Source organism: Aethalodelphis obliquidens, unplaced genomic scaffold, assembly GCF_003676395.1.
Source record: "Aethalodelphis obliquidens isolate GAN/ISIS:26980383/991018 unplaced genomic scaffold, ASM367639v1 scaffold30, whole genome shotgun sequence".
Classification (NCBI taxonomy): Eukaryota; Metazoa; Chordata; class Mammalia; order Artiodactyla; family Delphinidae; genus Aethalodelphis; species Aethalodelphis obliquidens.
This window is the reverse complement of record NW_020837974.1, coordinates 1,447,895-1,463,093: the sequence shown is the minus strand read 5'-3', so window position 1 is coordinate 1,463,093 and position 15,199 is coordinate 1,447,895. Positions and strand designations below refer to the sequence as shown.

General features: G+C 58.2%; 1 protein-coding gene across 8 annotated transcripts in view; it reads left to right on the top strand.

Annotated features, from left to right (window-relative positions):
- MAD1L1 (mitotic arrest deficient 1 like 1) overlaps positions 1-15,199 on the top strand; it is a 315,176-nt gene that overhangs the window by 11,993 nt on the left and 287,984 nt on the right. For all 8 annotated transcript variants that reach the window (XR_003436929.1, XR_003436928.1, XR_003436930.1 and 5 more), the window contains 4 exons: positions 87-168; positions 1,400-1,530; positions 1,679-1,793; positions 3,836-3,897. Coding sequence is in view for 5 of the 8 variants with exons in the window: in XM_027125595.1 (XP_026981396.1) it covers positions 87-168; positions 1,400-1,530; positions 1,679-1,793; positions 3,836-3,897 (390 nt within the window). In the remaining 3 variants the exon portion in view is untranslated. The remainder of the gene's footprint in view (positions 1-86; positions 169-1,399; positions 1,531-1,678; positions 1,794-3,835; positions 3,898-15,199) is intronic.

Below are 15,199 nucleotides of genomic sequence, written 5' to 3'. Positions count from 1 at the left end.
CTGTGCTGGAGAGCTTTTAGAGTGCGGGCAGGTGCTGGCTTTACCACATGCCTGTTTCTGCACATGGTGTACTTTTTTCTTAATAGGAAATGGCAGGAAGCTAACCAGAAGGTTCAGGAGCTCCAGGCCAGCCAAGAAGCACGGGTGGACCAAGAGCAGAGGATTAAGGTGAGTTGCTCCGTTTCAGTCCCTGGGCTGTGCCTGGGAGATGTCACAGCGCCGGGCCCGGCCCCCTATGACCCGTGGCTGTTTCAGAGCTGGGGGCGTACTCAGTGGCCTCTAGTGGCGGTTAGCTGCCTGTGTCCACTGTAGCTGTTCACGTGTCGGTTGTCTCCTTATGTGCTGGGCGCTGTGCTGGATGCCGGGGCGCGTATTTCTGCTCCCAGGAAGCTCGTATGCTTTTGGATGAAGATCAGAATCAAACACATAGAGTAAAAAGTAAACGTGTGATAACTTCAAGTACCACGGGCTGCTGTGCAGGTGATAGAACAGGACTGGAGAGGGTGAACAGCAGCCTGCCCGACGTCGCACAGCTAGTGCAGGACTCAGCTGGGTCCCAGAGCCAGGTCGGCGTGACTCTAGTTCAGGCCGTGCTGCCGCTCTGTGGGAGGACGCGGCCGGGAGCCGTGATGGCTGCCGCTGCCCGTAGAGCCCCATCCGCGCACCGGGCCCCGCTCCCGTGCTCTGGCTCCGTGTACCCCCAGCTCCATCGTGTCAGCTTCCAGACCTCCCGGCTCGCTTTCGCCTCTGGTCTTCACGTGCTGTCCTCTGCGGCTCATCCGTCTCTCCTCCCCGGCCCTCACTGCTTCACACGACCCGTTACGTCTCCCCTGCCCCGTCCGCCCATCTGAGTCCTTGGCCCGCTTCTCAGTAGTGACTTGCCTGCACGGCCTGATGTCTGTCTTTTGTACGCTCTTCCCTGCAGAGATCTCATCTGTCCTCTGTGTCATGGTGTCCCCGCTGCTTGACCCAGTACCTGGCCCAGAGCTGGGCCCCTTAGTGCTTGTTGTTCTGTGACTCGTCACTGAGTCTCCCCGGTGTCTCCGTGTGTTCCCGGGGACTACATGTCGTAATGGACAGGCTGTCCTCACCGTACGAGGACTCAGTCAGGACCCTGTGCCACGGGAGTGGCAAGCAGAGCCAGCGTGGGAGGGTGGGTGTCGATTCACGGAGCATTCGCCGCGCGTCCTTGTGCCGGACGTGTGACGGGCTCCTGCCCTGCAGGCGGCACGGCACGTGGCGCGTGGGGCTACCCTGGGAGTGTCCCCTGAGGACACTGTGCAGAGGCACAGCCGGCGCAGCCTGCCCAGAGGCGGGGGCCAGGGCCGTGGAAGTTGCCATGGATCTGGGACAGTTAGGCGCCCATGACACTCTCCCCTCTGTCTCCGGCCTCGATCAGGATTTGGAGCAGAAGCTGACCCTGCAGGAGCAGGACGCTGCAATCGTGAAGAATATGAGGTCTGAGCTGGCGCGGCTGCCCACGGTGGAGAGGGAGCTGCGGCAGCTGCGGGAGGAGAACGCCTGCCTGCGGTGAGGGGCCCGGGGGGGGTTGGTGGCGGTGTGTGCGTGCGTGTGCAAAATGTTTGCAGCCTCCTTGGGTGCAGCCCCTGCTCCAGGGGCTCCTGCACCGCCCCTGGCGGTGCGGCTGTTTGAGTGACTGTGCTTCTGGCCCTGCCAGGGAGATGCGGGACACCAACGGGCTGCTCCGGGAGGAGCTGGAGGGGCTGCAGCGGAGGCTGGGGCGGCAGGAGAAGATGCAGGAAACCCTGGTCGACCTGGAGCTGGAGAAGGAGGTGAGCTGGTCCCCGTGGGTGTCCTGTGGCTGGCTAGGGGAGACCCTGGGTGTTTTAGTCCTACGTTCCAGCTGTTCAGCTAAAATGTGGCAGCCGCTGGGCTAGTATGGTGGGCAGAGTAGTGACCCCTAAAGAAGCCCCATCCTGCTCCCCAGAACTGTGGGCAAAGGGGACGAAGGGTGCTGACCCCTAGCTGTGGTAGGGAGGCTCCCTTGGGGCTCCTGGTGGGCCCCAGCTGGGCCGCTGTGCTCACAGGTCCTGACAGGGGCCAGAGGGGGTTGGAGGTCAGAGCCATGTGAGGTGAGGAGGACTTGCTGCTGCTCTTGGTGGCGATGAATGGAGGAAGGCGCTGTGAGCCAGGGAACGTGGGCACCTCTAGAGGCTGGAACGGACGAGGAAACAGGTTCTTCCCCAGGGCATCCAGGAGGAGTGTGGCCCTGCGACCCCTTGACCTGGCACAGTGAGGCCCTTGCTGGGCTTCTGACCTACGGAGCTGTGAGACAGTAAATGTGTATTGTTCTCAGCCACCGAGCTCGTAGTAGTTTGTTTCAGGAGCTCTGATGCTGAGTCAGAGAGAGGAGGTGGCTGTGGTACCTGGAGCACGTTGTTCCCACCCATGGATGTGAACAGACACCTGTGCTGAGTTTCCTTTCCCTGTGGCTGCTGCTGGGACTCATGGGGACATTTTGTGGGTTGTTGTAGAGATGGCCGTGGACGTCAGTGCCGAAAGCATCCTTGTTCGCTTGCTGAGCAGACCAGCACGAAGGCCTTCCGGCTCCAGGCCCGGGGTCCTTCTGTCCTTCCACACTGCTTCCCCGTGGTCACCTTCAGTCACCTTCCTTTCTGGTTTGCCCGGCGTAAACCATGTCACCACTTCCCGTAGCTTGCAGTCTGGTCAGAGTGCTCGTCAGCTGCGCCCCCCAGTGGGTTCACTGCCAGCTGAGGCATCGTGGGTCTGGAGCACAAATCCCGTTCAGGCGTTGGCTTACGTGGGCACTTAGCCCGAAAAGACAGTTCCGGAGTCCAGCAGCTTTTCTCTGGACGTAGTTTGTTTTGAAGTTGGTTAAGATTCTGCATGTAGAATCACACTGCCTGGGTTCCAGCCCTGCTGTCGCGTGCCCGCTGGCGGTGTGACCCCGGCAAATCACTTAACCTCTCTGTCCACCTGTGTAACGAGGAACGAGTGTCTCCCTACAGGGTTGTGAGGATTAAATGAGGTAGTGTAACGTGCTTAAACAGTGGTAAACACTGACTTAGCGTTAGCTGTAGTAATAGATTTATTAATCAGTCTTGTGCCCGGCACACGATAGGGGTCAGGAAGTACTTGAGTGGCTGAATGAGCGCACTGAACAGCGCTGGGCTTGGCCCCCGGAAGGAGTGGGAGGCCAGACAAAGGCACGCGGCCTGGGAAGGTAGCAAGACTCCGATGTGGGATGTGGGTCAGTGGAGCGGCTGTGAGAATACAAGGGCGGGAGGCCCGGGATGCGGGCCGGGTGGGGACACCGCTGCTGCCCCCTGTTCTTCCCAGCGGCCACAGGGGCCCAGCCCAACGCGCGTGCGTGTGTTGGGGGGTGGGGTTTGGCTCTCGGCCCAAGTCTGTCTGCCCTGGGGCTTGGCATCCTGAGGAGCACCCGGAGGATGGGCGACAAGGCCGTGGGCAGCGTCTGCCCCCCTGGTGGTTATCGCAGGACTGTCCAGGAGGCTGTCTGCTCCCGACCCCTTCCCCCAGCCCGCAGTCCTTCTGGCCTGCTGGGAATCTTGAAGTTACGGAGCCAGGAATGAATGAGATGTTAAGCACGCAGTGTAGCTTCAGCGGTTGGGAAGCACCTGTCTGCTTTGGAGCGGATGGGCGCGTTTCTGCGTTTTGGCTCAGCGATCAGGGCGGGCCGTTCCGGAGGATCAGGGAGGTGATGTCGTCGGTTTTGTGTGGTGCTGCCGTGCTAGGGGTCGAGGTGCGTGTGTGGAGGAGGTGGGAGGGCCCGGCGCTTGCACGGAGATGACGGGCACAGCGCTCTAAGGGCTCTACTTCTGTGTCTTTTCAGAGGCTGCTGACGAAACTGCAGAGCTGGGAGAGGCTGGACCAGACCACGGGCTTGAGCATCAGGTAGGCGGACGGCGCCGGGGCACAGGGTCCCCACCTTTTCCCCGCGCGGATGGCACCTGTGGCAGAATGGGCCCTGCCAGCCCGGTTCCCTCCAGCAGAGACCCTGCCTGCGGCTGCGTAGCTTTAAGGAGATGGAAGTAGGGACTCTCCCCGCCGAGGACGGGACATTCTCGACAGAGCGCTGGCAGGTGTGGGCCCTGCAGTGTTGGGTTTTCTTGAAGGGCTCTTTTTTATTTATCCTGAGGACGTAGTTGCTTTTGAGGAAGTCATTTCTTCTAGGTGGTTGTAACGAGTAGAGGTAAACTGAGCCTTCAGGGCAAACAGGGACGCGGCGATGGCGGGTTGTCTCCCGTCAGGCCCTGGCAGCAGCCTCGGCTCGTCTGCTCAGCTAACGCCAGCAGGCGAATGGCGGGCGGGGCTGCTTCTCAGACGGGCATCTTCCCACCGCTCCCTGCTCCCGATTCCATCTGTCCTGCTGCCTGTCCTTCTGGGGCCGCTGCCCCTTTCTCCGTGTCGCTCCACCGCTGGCCCTTAGCCCCCAGGTCCCTTCCCTGCCCGGTCCGCCTGCAGACCGACTGCCCACTGCTCCGCTCTGGGGGTGGGGGTGGGAGATTGGTCCTTCAGGCTCAGTCCTGGCGCCTGGGGCCTGTGGGTTTAGAGAGCCTCCTGTTTGTCTGCTTGTGCGACTTGAAGCCTGTGTCCTCTCGGGGGTCTGTCCTGCTGCTCTCGGAAGCTGGGCCTAGATAGAGAGCCCTCCGCAAAGGGCCGTCCCGTAATCACAGCCTCTGACTGCTCCTCTGGGACCTGCACCAGCTCCATCGCACCATGGACTCCAGCTGTCTGTCACTTGAAGATGCCCCTTCGTTTTCCTTCTGCCTCGATATCGCTAAGTCTCAGAGGACAGAGTAGGCTGTTCCCTCCTGAACTCCACCTGCGGAACCCAGGGTCATGTAGGGCTGGCCCCAGCGAGGCCTAGATGTTTTGTGTTTCCTCCTTTTCTCTGGGCTGATGAACTCGTGGGGAAGCTTCCCTCCCACTCCCAGGAAGGCTCACGTCAGAAGAGAACGCTCCATGACTTTTCTCTTGTGCGGGAGATCGGAGGCCCTCTCGCGCCGGGTGGCACCGGCTGCTGGAGTGTTTGAACGCCTCAGTCAGGGCAGCAGGGCCGGCGCGCAGCCAGCTGCCGTCTCTGGCCAGAATGGCGCAAGGGTCAGTGTGCTGGACACGATGGAAGGTGCAGCTGCTCCTTGAGACCTTTTGGTCCCGCTTCCAAACCTGACCACCGCCGCCCACCTCCCAGCGGCTGGCACGTGGTTGGGGCCTATGCCCGCGGGCTTCTGGGCTGGTCCCGTGCTTACGCGTGTTGTGTGTTTACCCCGCCTGCCCTTAGTGACCAGGCCCTGGAGGCGGGAGGAAGGGGTGGTTTGGAGCGCTGGCGGAGGTGGGGGCTGCCCACGCCTGCTGGCAGCTCGGGGTCAGCAGGAAAGGGGGGCATGCGTTTCCCTGTAGGGAAAACAGGTGGTTCGCGAAGGCTGGAGTCGTGTCCTGCTCTCCCGCCTGTCAGGGCGCCCCTCTTCGAGTCTTCGCACTGCTCCAGGCCAGTCCCTTGCCCTTGGGCAGGGCCGCAGGGCTTGCCTCGCTGTGTTGGTGGAGGTTAGATGCGCCTGTGCGCTGGGTGCCGTGCACACTGCAGAGCAGTGAGGTGTGGCTGGCTGTCCTCATCTCCTGGGGTTCCTGGTGGGAGCCCCTGTAAAGAGAAGCCTTCTTTTCACGTGCTTTGTGGCGGTTGTGCCTGGGCCGCTTCTGGGGGCCCCTCGGAAACCTTAGCTCTTCCGCCCTTTCCTGTCCCTACTAGGGCGTTTGGGGCGGGCCCTCACCTCCGGCAACTCCTGCCCTGCTTACGCGGGTACGTGTGTCGAGTGCCGGTTGGAGGGTCACAGGCTTGCGGTGTAAGTGTGGCCCATCAGCTGGATCACCTGGGGAGTTTGGTGCACGTGCAGACGCCTGGGCTGAGGTCAGGCCCATTGAGTCCGCCTGTCCAGCGCTGGACTTGAGTCTTGGTGTGACCACAAATAACATGAGGGGTTTGGCTCTCTGTTGCCGGGTTTTGGGCCGTCATTAGCGGTTTCTGAGCAGGGAGGGTAAATTGGTGGAGCCCACGTCTCTTGAAATTGAGTATGGGGGTGGGAAATGGGCATAGGGTTCTCGGACACAGGGAGAGGCTGGGGGCCCGTTGCTGCAGTGTGGGGTCCCTGCAAAGGGGTGGGCGTGGGAGGAAGAGACGTGCACTGTTCCAAGGTGACGTTGTCTGGGGGTCCCTGCCTGGTGGGCGGAGGTGGGCTCCGCCAGGAGCTGAGGAACACCCTTTGTCACTCTCGCAGTGTTCAGTGCAGCGGTAGTGACTGGGGCCATCTCAGACCCTGTTAAACTGTGGCTGCACATGTGTCTGACCCCAGCTTAGCCCCTGTGTGTCGTGGGGTCTCTTTTACACCCGTTTCCACATCTGTAAATGGAAGAGTCTTCTGGAACGTTCGTTTCTCACCATGGGGTCACGAATCTCTCAAAATCTGATGAAAGTCGTACTTTCTCCCCACAAAAACACAGGTTTGCGAGTGGGTGCGTGTGGACGTGAGATTTTGCGTGCTAGTCCAGGGACCCCTTCCCCAAAGTGTGATCAGCCAGCCTCAGCGGACAGCTGAAGTTGGAGTCCAGCAGTTGCCCTGGCGTTAGAGGTTCAAGGGGCTGGGAGGGTGTTTTGGCCTGGCCTGGCAGGCAGGAGTCTGTTGTGTCTTTTTTAATGTATATATATTTTAATTTATTTTTATCTATTTGTTTAGGCTATGTTGGGTCTTCGTTGCTGTGTGTGGGCTTTCTCTAGTTGTGCTGAGCGGGGGCTACTCTTTGTGGCGGTGCGCGGGCTTCACATTGCGGTGGCTTCTTTTGTTGCGGAGCACGGGCTCTAGGCGCACGGGCTCAGTAGTTGTGGCTCGCGGGCTCCATGGCATGTGGGATCTTCCCGGACCAGGGCTTGAACCTGGGTCCCCTGCATTGGCAGGCGGGTTCTTAACCACTGCGCCACCAGGGAAGCCTTGTTGGGTGTTTCGGTCAGGGCGTTGCTGTAATTTTGCTCATTTGGGGCCTGTCATGACCCCAGGCTCTGGCCGCCGTCCAGCGTCTCTGTGGTTTTCTGAGAGCTGCCGCCACCAGGTGGCACCGCCCCCCCTTGGTGACGGCGGCTCCCTGCTACCTTGGGGCCTGTAGAGGGCTCTGCGGTCTTGCAGAGGTTAGGGACAGAGAAGGGTCCACGTGGCAGCACGGTGGTCACCCTCTTCCTAGTTTGGGATTTCTTAAATCGTGAGGACCTAGGGATAACAGGGCGGTGGGGGTGACTTGGCTGGTGGGTCAGCCAGTGCAAACCTATAGGGAACCTGCTGGGCCGAGTGTCCTTATCTGCCAGACGAGCTTGTCCACCCTTGACGTCATCTGATCCCCTGTCTGCAGCACGTGGGTCATGTGAGTCAGGGGCAGGTTGACATCAGGACTTTGAGGGTGCGAGGGAATGCCCTGCATGGGTGAGGTGGGGCCTGTGCACTTGCAGGTGCTGGTGTGGGGAGGAGGGTGGCTGCGTCTGGTGTCCGGACGTTCTTGTCCCAGGGTCTTGAGGGTTGGACTGAGGGAGTGGGCAGTGGTGCGGAGGGCTGTGACTCGCTGAGCCTCATTCCTCGGTAGCGTGGTGTGTCGGGATGATTTGAAGGTACTGAAGAGGGACACCCTGTGATGTGTCTGTGAAGTACCTGGGAATAAATTTAACAAAATATGTGTATGGGACCCATACACTGGAAACAGTAAGAAGTTGCTGAGAGAAATTAAGGGTAACCTGGTAACAACGTAAGTAACTGGAGAGAGAGACCGTGTTCATGGATTGGAGTACTCAGTGTTGTTAAGACAATTCATAGATTCAACACAATCCCAATCAGAGTCCCAGGAGGATTTTTGGGGAGAAATTGACAAACTGATTCTAAAATCTCTATAGAAATGGAAGGGACCTAAGACAGCTGTCAGAGTTTGGAAGAAGAATGAGTTAGAGAGCTTCCAGCAGCTGGTTGCAGGCACACTGTGAACGGCATTAATCAAGACAGGGTGGTCATGGTGTAAGGATAGGCATGTAAATCAATAGGGCAGAATAGAAAGTTCAGGAATAATGTAAGAGTGTAGAGTCAATTGATTTTTGTCAAAGGTGACAAGATAATTCAGTGGGAGAGAGTCTTTCAACAAATGGTGCTGAAACAGCAGGGAATCTGTACAAATAGAGACCTCATACTGTCCACAAAATCAGTTCAGTGGGGCATGGACTTAAATGTAAAAACAAACTTCTGGAAGCTTTGCTTGGGTTTGGCAAAGAGTTCTTAGGACACAAAAAGCATGAACCATAGATGAAAAAAATTGGTAAGTTAGACTTCAAAATTAGAAACTTTTGCTTTCAAAAGACACAGTTAAGAGAAAAATAAGGCAAAACATAGACTAGGAGAAAATATTTGCAACATGTGTGTCTGACTGAGGACTTTTATCCACAGTACAGAAAATATTCCTCCAAATTGATAAGATGACCAAATTTAAAAAATGGGTGAAAGACTTTGAACAGATAACTTTGAGAAGATGTGAGTGATGAAAAAGGACATGAAAAATGCTCGGTGTCATTAGTCACAAGAGGAGTATAGGGGGGCTTCCCTGGGGGTGCAGTGGCTGAGAGTCCGCCTGCCGATGCAGGGGACGTGGGTTCGTGCCCCGTCCGGGAGGATCCCATTTGCTGCGGAGCGGCTGGGCCCGTGAGCCATGGCTGCTGAGCCTGCGTGTCCAGAGCCTGTTGCTCAGCAATGGGAGAGGCCACGACAGTGAGAGGCCCGCGTACCGAAAAAAAAAAAAAAAAAAAAAAAAAGCCCTGGTCAGGGATCCTGCGTGCAGCAACTAAGACCTGGCGCAGCCAAATAATTAATTAAAAACAGAACGAGGAGTACAGAGAAAGGTCACGGTGAAATACTGCTCTCGCCTGGTGAAGATGTGGAGCAGCTGGAGGTCTCACGTGCTGGTGGTACCGTGGGACACAGCACAGCTGCTTGGGCCACCGCGGGAGAGCTTGCTGTATGCGGGCGATACCACCCGGCAGTTCCACTCCTGGTTACTGACCCAAGAGAAACGAAGACGTGTGGCCTCCCAGAGACGCGTGTGTGAGCGTTCACAGCAGCTTTATTCATAGTAGCCCAAACCGGGAACCAAGTCAGGTGTCCATCACGTGAACAGAACATCACTGAGCAAGAAACAGGAGGAGACAGGTGCTGTGTGCAGAAACGTGAATCTCTCACTGAGCAAAGGAAGGCAACTCATTCAGTTCACACTGCATGATGCCATTTACTTGAAATTTTAAAAAAGGCAGAACTGACCTGTGACAGAAGGAGGGTGAGTGGCTCCTTAAGTCTTGGGTTGGGATATGATTGGGGACCTGGGGGACCCTCACCTGTGACTGTCACGGCAGCAGCTACACAGTTGTATGTATGTCACGCTTCAGTCAAGCTGGTCCGAGGATGATGAGTAATCGGCGCTCCTGACAGCTGTGAGGGGAAGGAGAAGGCCTAGGAGGTGGCCTGGACTGAAGTCAGGAGTGGATGGGGATGCTTTTTAAAGCCTTCATTTTGGGAAGGAACCCATTTCTTGAGCTTGTCAAAGGCCCATGGGCAGCTGGGACCAACCCAGGCTTTTTCAGTGTTCCTGGATCTTGGGGACTTGGGGCAAGTGCTGCGGGAGTGTCACCAGGGGAGGCCAGGTGTGGGCTGCAGAAGGGCAGGTGGTTTCATGGTAAACCCAAGCTCTGCAGAGGAGGAAGGTGAAAAGTGAAGGTGGTCTTCAGTCCTCCCCGTCTCACCTCCTCCGGGCTTGCCCTGTGTCACTGCTGTCCGGCGCCATCACGCGGTGCTCTAGTTATGCCCGGGGGTGCCATTCTCAGAGCAGGATTGAGGGCTGCCCCCAGGGGTGGGCAGCAGGGCGCTACCTCTCTTACCCCCAGTCCGTCCTTCTAGGCAATGCCTGATAAATTCCTGGGCATCTTTCTAGAAATGTGTGTACATACAAGCTCTTTTGTGTGTGTGTGTGTGTGTGTGTGTGTGTGCGCGGTACGCGGGCCTCTCACTGTTGGGGCCTTTCCCGTTGCGGAGCACAGGCTCTGGACACGCAGGCTCAGTGGCCATGGCTCACGGGCCCAGCCGCTCCGCGGCATGTGGGATCTTCCCGGACCGGGGCACGAACCCGCGTCCCCTGCATCGGCAGGCGGACTCTCAACCACTGCGCCACCAGGGAAGAAGCCCCAAGCTCTTTTTTTCTTCCAGTTTAATTGTGATGTAATCAATCAATAACACTGTATAAGTTTAAGGTCTGCAGCGTAATGATTGGACTTACACGTTATCATGAAATGATTACCACGGTAAGTTTAGTGAACGTCTATTGTCTCATATAGATACAAAATTTAAAAAATTAAAAAGAATTTTTTCCTTGTCATACTAGCTCTTTATGTACCCACCCCCTAAGAAGTGCTCATTCTTTACTAGTACTCTGCAGCCTTGCTTTCTTCCACCTAATTTCTGACAGTGTTTCTGCACCAACCCAGACGGGCCTACTGAATTGTTTTCAGAATCTATACAGTGTTCGTGGTGTGGATGGGTCTGATTTCTTCATTCCCCTGTTGGTGGATATTTCCAGGTTTGTTTTTTTTTTTCCCCACCAATAAGCAGCATTGTTTTGGTTGGATAAATTCTTAGAAGTTGAATTTTTTTTTACCTAAAAGATATATGTGTTTGACCAAATTGCCCTCCAAAAACGTGTACTTGACCTTTCTGTCACAGTGTGAGAGCGTCGTCAGTCGCTCCAGGCAGCATGCTTTCAGAGGTTCTAGCAAAGATTCCAAGTCAGGTCCCAGTAGAGTGAGGGGGCAGGAAATGAGCAGTGGCTGGGCTTTGAGAAAGAGTTCTTAGCAGCCCTTCTTGGCGGGATCCTTATTCAGTAGGCATGGGATGCCTGTTGAGTCCCTGTCGCCAGGCCTCTAATTTCATAGAGGAAACAGTTTGCTCGTGGCAAGGGTGCCACTGTGGCTTGGCTCCTTCCCCATCCCTTTGTGCCTGCAGCTGGCCTGGTTTCAGTCAGGCTGGGAGGGCACAGTACCTGCCACTGTGAGTGCAGGTGTGACGGAGCCTGCGGGGTTGCAGAGGACGCTGGTACCGGGGAGACGGAAAGGCAGGCGGGTTTTGCTGGCTCTGAGGCCTGGCAGCTGCGCCCCCCCCCCCGCAAACTGCTGACCCATCATCTGGAGTGAAAGCTGGGAACTGACAAGTGCTGATGCTGGACGTTTCCCCAAAGCATTTGTCGGCTGGCCAGATGACGAGTCCTGGGGACTAGTTTCCCCTGATTTCTGAGGCCAATTAGGAGGCCGGCGAGGGGGAGTGCCTAACTTCCTCCTGAGAACAGATCGTATTGACCACCCTGGACACACTTGTTACCCTGGTGACTGTGTTGGCAATTTCTCATTACCTAGGTGTTGGGTTGATCAATACAGGCTGCGCTGTGGCTGCTTGGGAAGGTAGCTGGGCTGTCGCGCTTCTGGGTCGTTTTCATTGGTCTTGGTGTGTTTTCTTTGCAGGCACGAGAGGAGGGGGAAGGAGAAGGCTTTGGCCTTCCGGGGGCTCGTGAGCGGGGCCCCTTCTGGTCCCTCCTGCTGATGCCTTGGTCTCGGCTGTGATCCTTTTTATTGTTGGTTCATTCACCACCTCGTGCATTCCCCACGGGCTGTTCTCAGGGAGCCTGGAGTCTGCAGGGGGCCTTGAAACATATTTGATTTCTCCCTCAGGCCTGTGCCTCTGTGAGGTGTCAGCTCCCAGCCAGGCTCCCTGAGAACAGCCCCAGAGCTATGAGTTTCCTCCCCCACAGGGCGCAGGCAGAGGCCGGGGACTTCTGAACCCATCTCAGCCCCTTACCTCCCCGTGGAGGCCTACAACAGTTGTTCCCGTGCGTTTACTCATCGTGGGCGGCTCAGCCCCCAGCTGCTTTTTGCCTTGGGGGTTGTGTTTTCTGCACTGGTCAGCCTCAGGCTTCAGTCTCGTGAACTAGGAGCGGGGCCTGTCTTTAGAGCCTCTGTGCCTGAGTCCAGTGGGCGTTTCATAAACGTTTGGTGAGTGGGTGATGGCATCGTGACGGCTTTGTTTGGTGCGTTTGTGGTTTGATGTGACTTGGGTAGGGCATCCTTTGGCTCGCTTGGCTGCTGTGACAGAGCCCCAGCGTTATTCACAGCGTGTGCCGGTGGGAACCAGAAAACAAGTGTGGCAGAGAGCTTCCTGACAGCGGTCATTCTTTCAGCGACAGTCCAGTCCGGGGCTCGGGGGAGCAGCCCCTGCCCGTCTCCCGCTCCCCGGTGAGGTTTCAGAGTCGGCAGCAGTGTGGACCGGTCTCTGCCTGCTGGATTTATGCAGCAAGGTGTGGACGGACCAGCGTCTCTGACAGGCTCGCTTGGCCCCAGTGGGAGAAGAAGCTGCTTTGTTCTGGTTGGGCTTGGGCAGGTTGGGAAGCTCTGACGGAGACCCAGTGGGCACAGCCCCGTCCCCCGACTCTGCGTGCTCAGAGCAGCCCACGGGCTGTGGGCTTTGCACCATTGTAGGGAACGTAAGAGAGAAATGCTTTCCAGAAGAAACCCTTCCCGACTCTTCCCGGGCTGCATCCCCTGCGTGTGCTCTCCCCAGGCCGCGCAGCAGCCGGGCGCTCAGCGAAGCGGATCCCGGACTCAGGCGGGTCTGTGCTTCTGTGCTTCTCGCTTGGCTCTTTTGGGGGCTTTTCTCCCAGTTTTGTAGATACGGCTCTTCTACTTCTGTGCCTCTTTTTAAATTCATGTAAAAAGGAAACCTAAAGCCAGATAATAAAAGGATTTAGACAAATTAGGCTCTGCTGGATTCCCAGGGGCTCATTTGGGAGAACGAGAAGGTAGCTCCGGGGTCCCAGTCGGTTCAGACTTGGCAGGTGCTTGCCGAGGTCCCGTTATGCACCAGGCCCCTCCCTTGTGGAGGCCCAGGTCCCCCGTCCCCAGGCAGAGTGGGGGGTGTCCTGAGAGGACAGGAAGGGACGAAGGGGCTGGGTGGCTGCACGGCTTCCTCTGGAGCAGTCCCCCGAGGGCCTGCCCTGCTATTTCCAGCAGTCACCATGGCCTTTGGAGGGCCAGCATCTTGGGTGGCTGCAGGGAACAGTGGAGGGGTATTTCATTGGGCATTTACGCCTGGGCTTCCCCACCTGACACCCTTGAATGTCAGCTTTGAGGCTGCGAGGAGAGGCCTCTGAACAGTGTCATCCAGGGCACCTGGGGGTTAGCTGCACACGGTCGCAAGCTCTGTCATCCTTTCCCACGGCCACTGTCACTTTGTCAGAAGCTAGAGCTGCTCCTCGTCCCATCGAGCTCCGCCTCGGGTCTCTTGAGGGCAGAGCAGGTGCCCCGAGTCCAGGGTCAGTCTGTGCCCATACCCCACTCCTCCCAAGGCCTGGCGCCCCCTTCCCACGGGTGGCTGACCACCTGGGGACATGGTTCAGATTCTCCAAGACCAGCTGGAGGCCAGGGATGGGCTCAGGGGGTGGGCTGGCCGTTGTTAGTGGTGAGGGGCTCAAGCTGGGGGCTCTCGTGCCCGTGAAGCAGGGCCCTTTTTGCTGAGTTGCACCGGAGAACAGGAGAGGAGCTCAGCACAGGCTGTTGGGGCGGCGGCCTGGCGTTACTCCAGCTTCTCTTCCTCATGCTCTGCTCTTGTCCTGGCGCAGAGGCCAGGCCGCCCTGCCGTCAGAAGTTCTGTTTTCATTTGAGCGTCTCAGGAGCCGAATGCCGAGGCTGCTGTGCTGCACACACCGCAGCTCTGACGCGCTGCCTGGGCTCCTGTCAGGCCCCACCCAGTGGTTGTGGGATGGTGTCTGGGCCAGTCCAGCAAGCGCTCCCAGGCCTACTGTGTGCCTGACCCGCTGTGTGCCGGCCTCGGCGCCGCACAGGCTCTGGCTGTTGCCTTGGATGAGCTCTGTCTCCTGGGAAGTACCCCTTGGCAGGTGGGAGTGGGGTCCTGAGGATGAGAGGAGGGAGGCGAAGCGGGAGGAGAGTGTCCCGGGTGCAGGGCGAGGTGGCGCCAGCGAGGGTGGTGCTGGCGAGCCGGTGGTGGTGGAGGTGGGGGCGGCCACACGCGGGTTGGTGTCGCCGTGTCACAGTCTGCGTGTGGCGGAGGCGGGACCACGGGGCGCTGCCCTGATGTCTCGTTCTTCCTTCCCTGGCCGGCCTTGGGTGCCCCCAGGATGGTGGGCGCGGCTGGCGCGAGTGGGTAGCTCTCCTTCGAGACCCTCAGCCCAGGCAGGGCTCCAGTCAGTGGCTCCTTCTGCCGTTGTGTCTTCGTGAGGGTTTGGTGCTGTGGGGGATTTGTCAGCAGTGGCCTTGGAGAGCTCTCTGTCCCCTTCAGTGTGTCGTCCTGTGCCCTCAGCTGGGGGACCTGGACCTCTGGTTTTCAGTGCTTTGTATTCCTGAGTGTGTGCACATGTGCTGTGTCGGCCCCTCTCATGGCCCAGGCCGGTCCTCGTGCTAACCGCCCATCCTCAGCTTTCTGTCACAGGGAAGTGGGGCTGTGGCTGGGGACGGGAGAGCAGGGGGCAGCCCTCTAGGATTGCCGCTGGGCCTGTGTCTATAGAGGGGACTTACTCTTCAAGGCACCATGACTGAGGCGTCCAAGAAGAAACGCACGCGTCCTTCCTTCACTCTTTGGCTACTGAGACAGTCACAAGCGAAACACCCCGGGCCGGAAGGGTGGGCAGCCCACAACGCTTGGGGGATCGTGAGGGGAGACCTGGCTCTCCTCCTCGGCTCGTGGGGCCGTCGCGACCTGTCTGCAGACTGTGGCATGGTTTCCTCCGGGCGGGTTGCTGGGCCCTTGCTCTCCCAGTTGCCCTACGCCCACGACTGTGCCCAGGTTCGTGCTCTAGGGCCCGGCAGGCAGGCGGCCGCTGAGAGCACGTGGCAGGGGCGTTTCTCTTGGGGACTGTCGCCAGTGTGTGGCAAGGAGATGTGGCCCCCGGTCCACGACTGGCATGCCGTACCCCCAGTGGGCATTTCCTCTGTTGAAGACCACGTGGCCCAGACCTCCGCTGCTTTGGTGGCCCAGATGGAAGGTGTTTACGTGTTGTGTTCTCGGGGATACCGGCGTGTCTGGGATGCGGGGTGGCCAGCTCTCCGTGGTCTAGGCCTTGGGCCTTGAGAGCA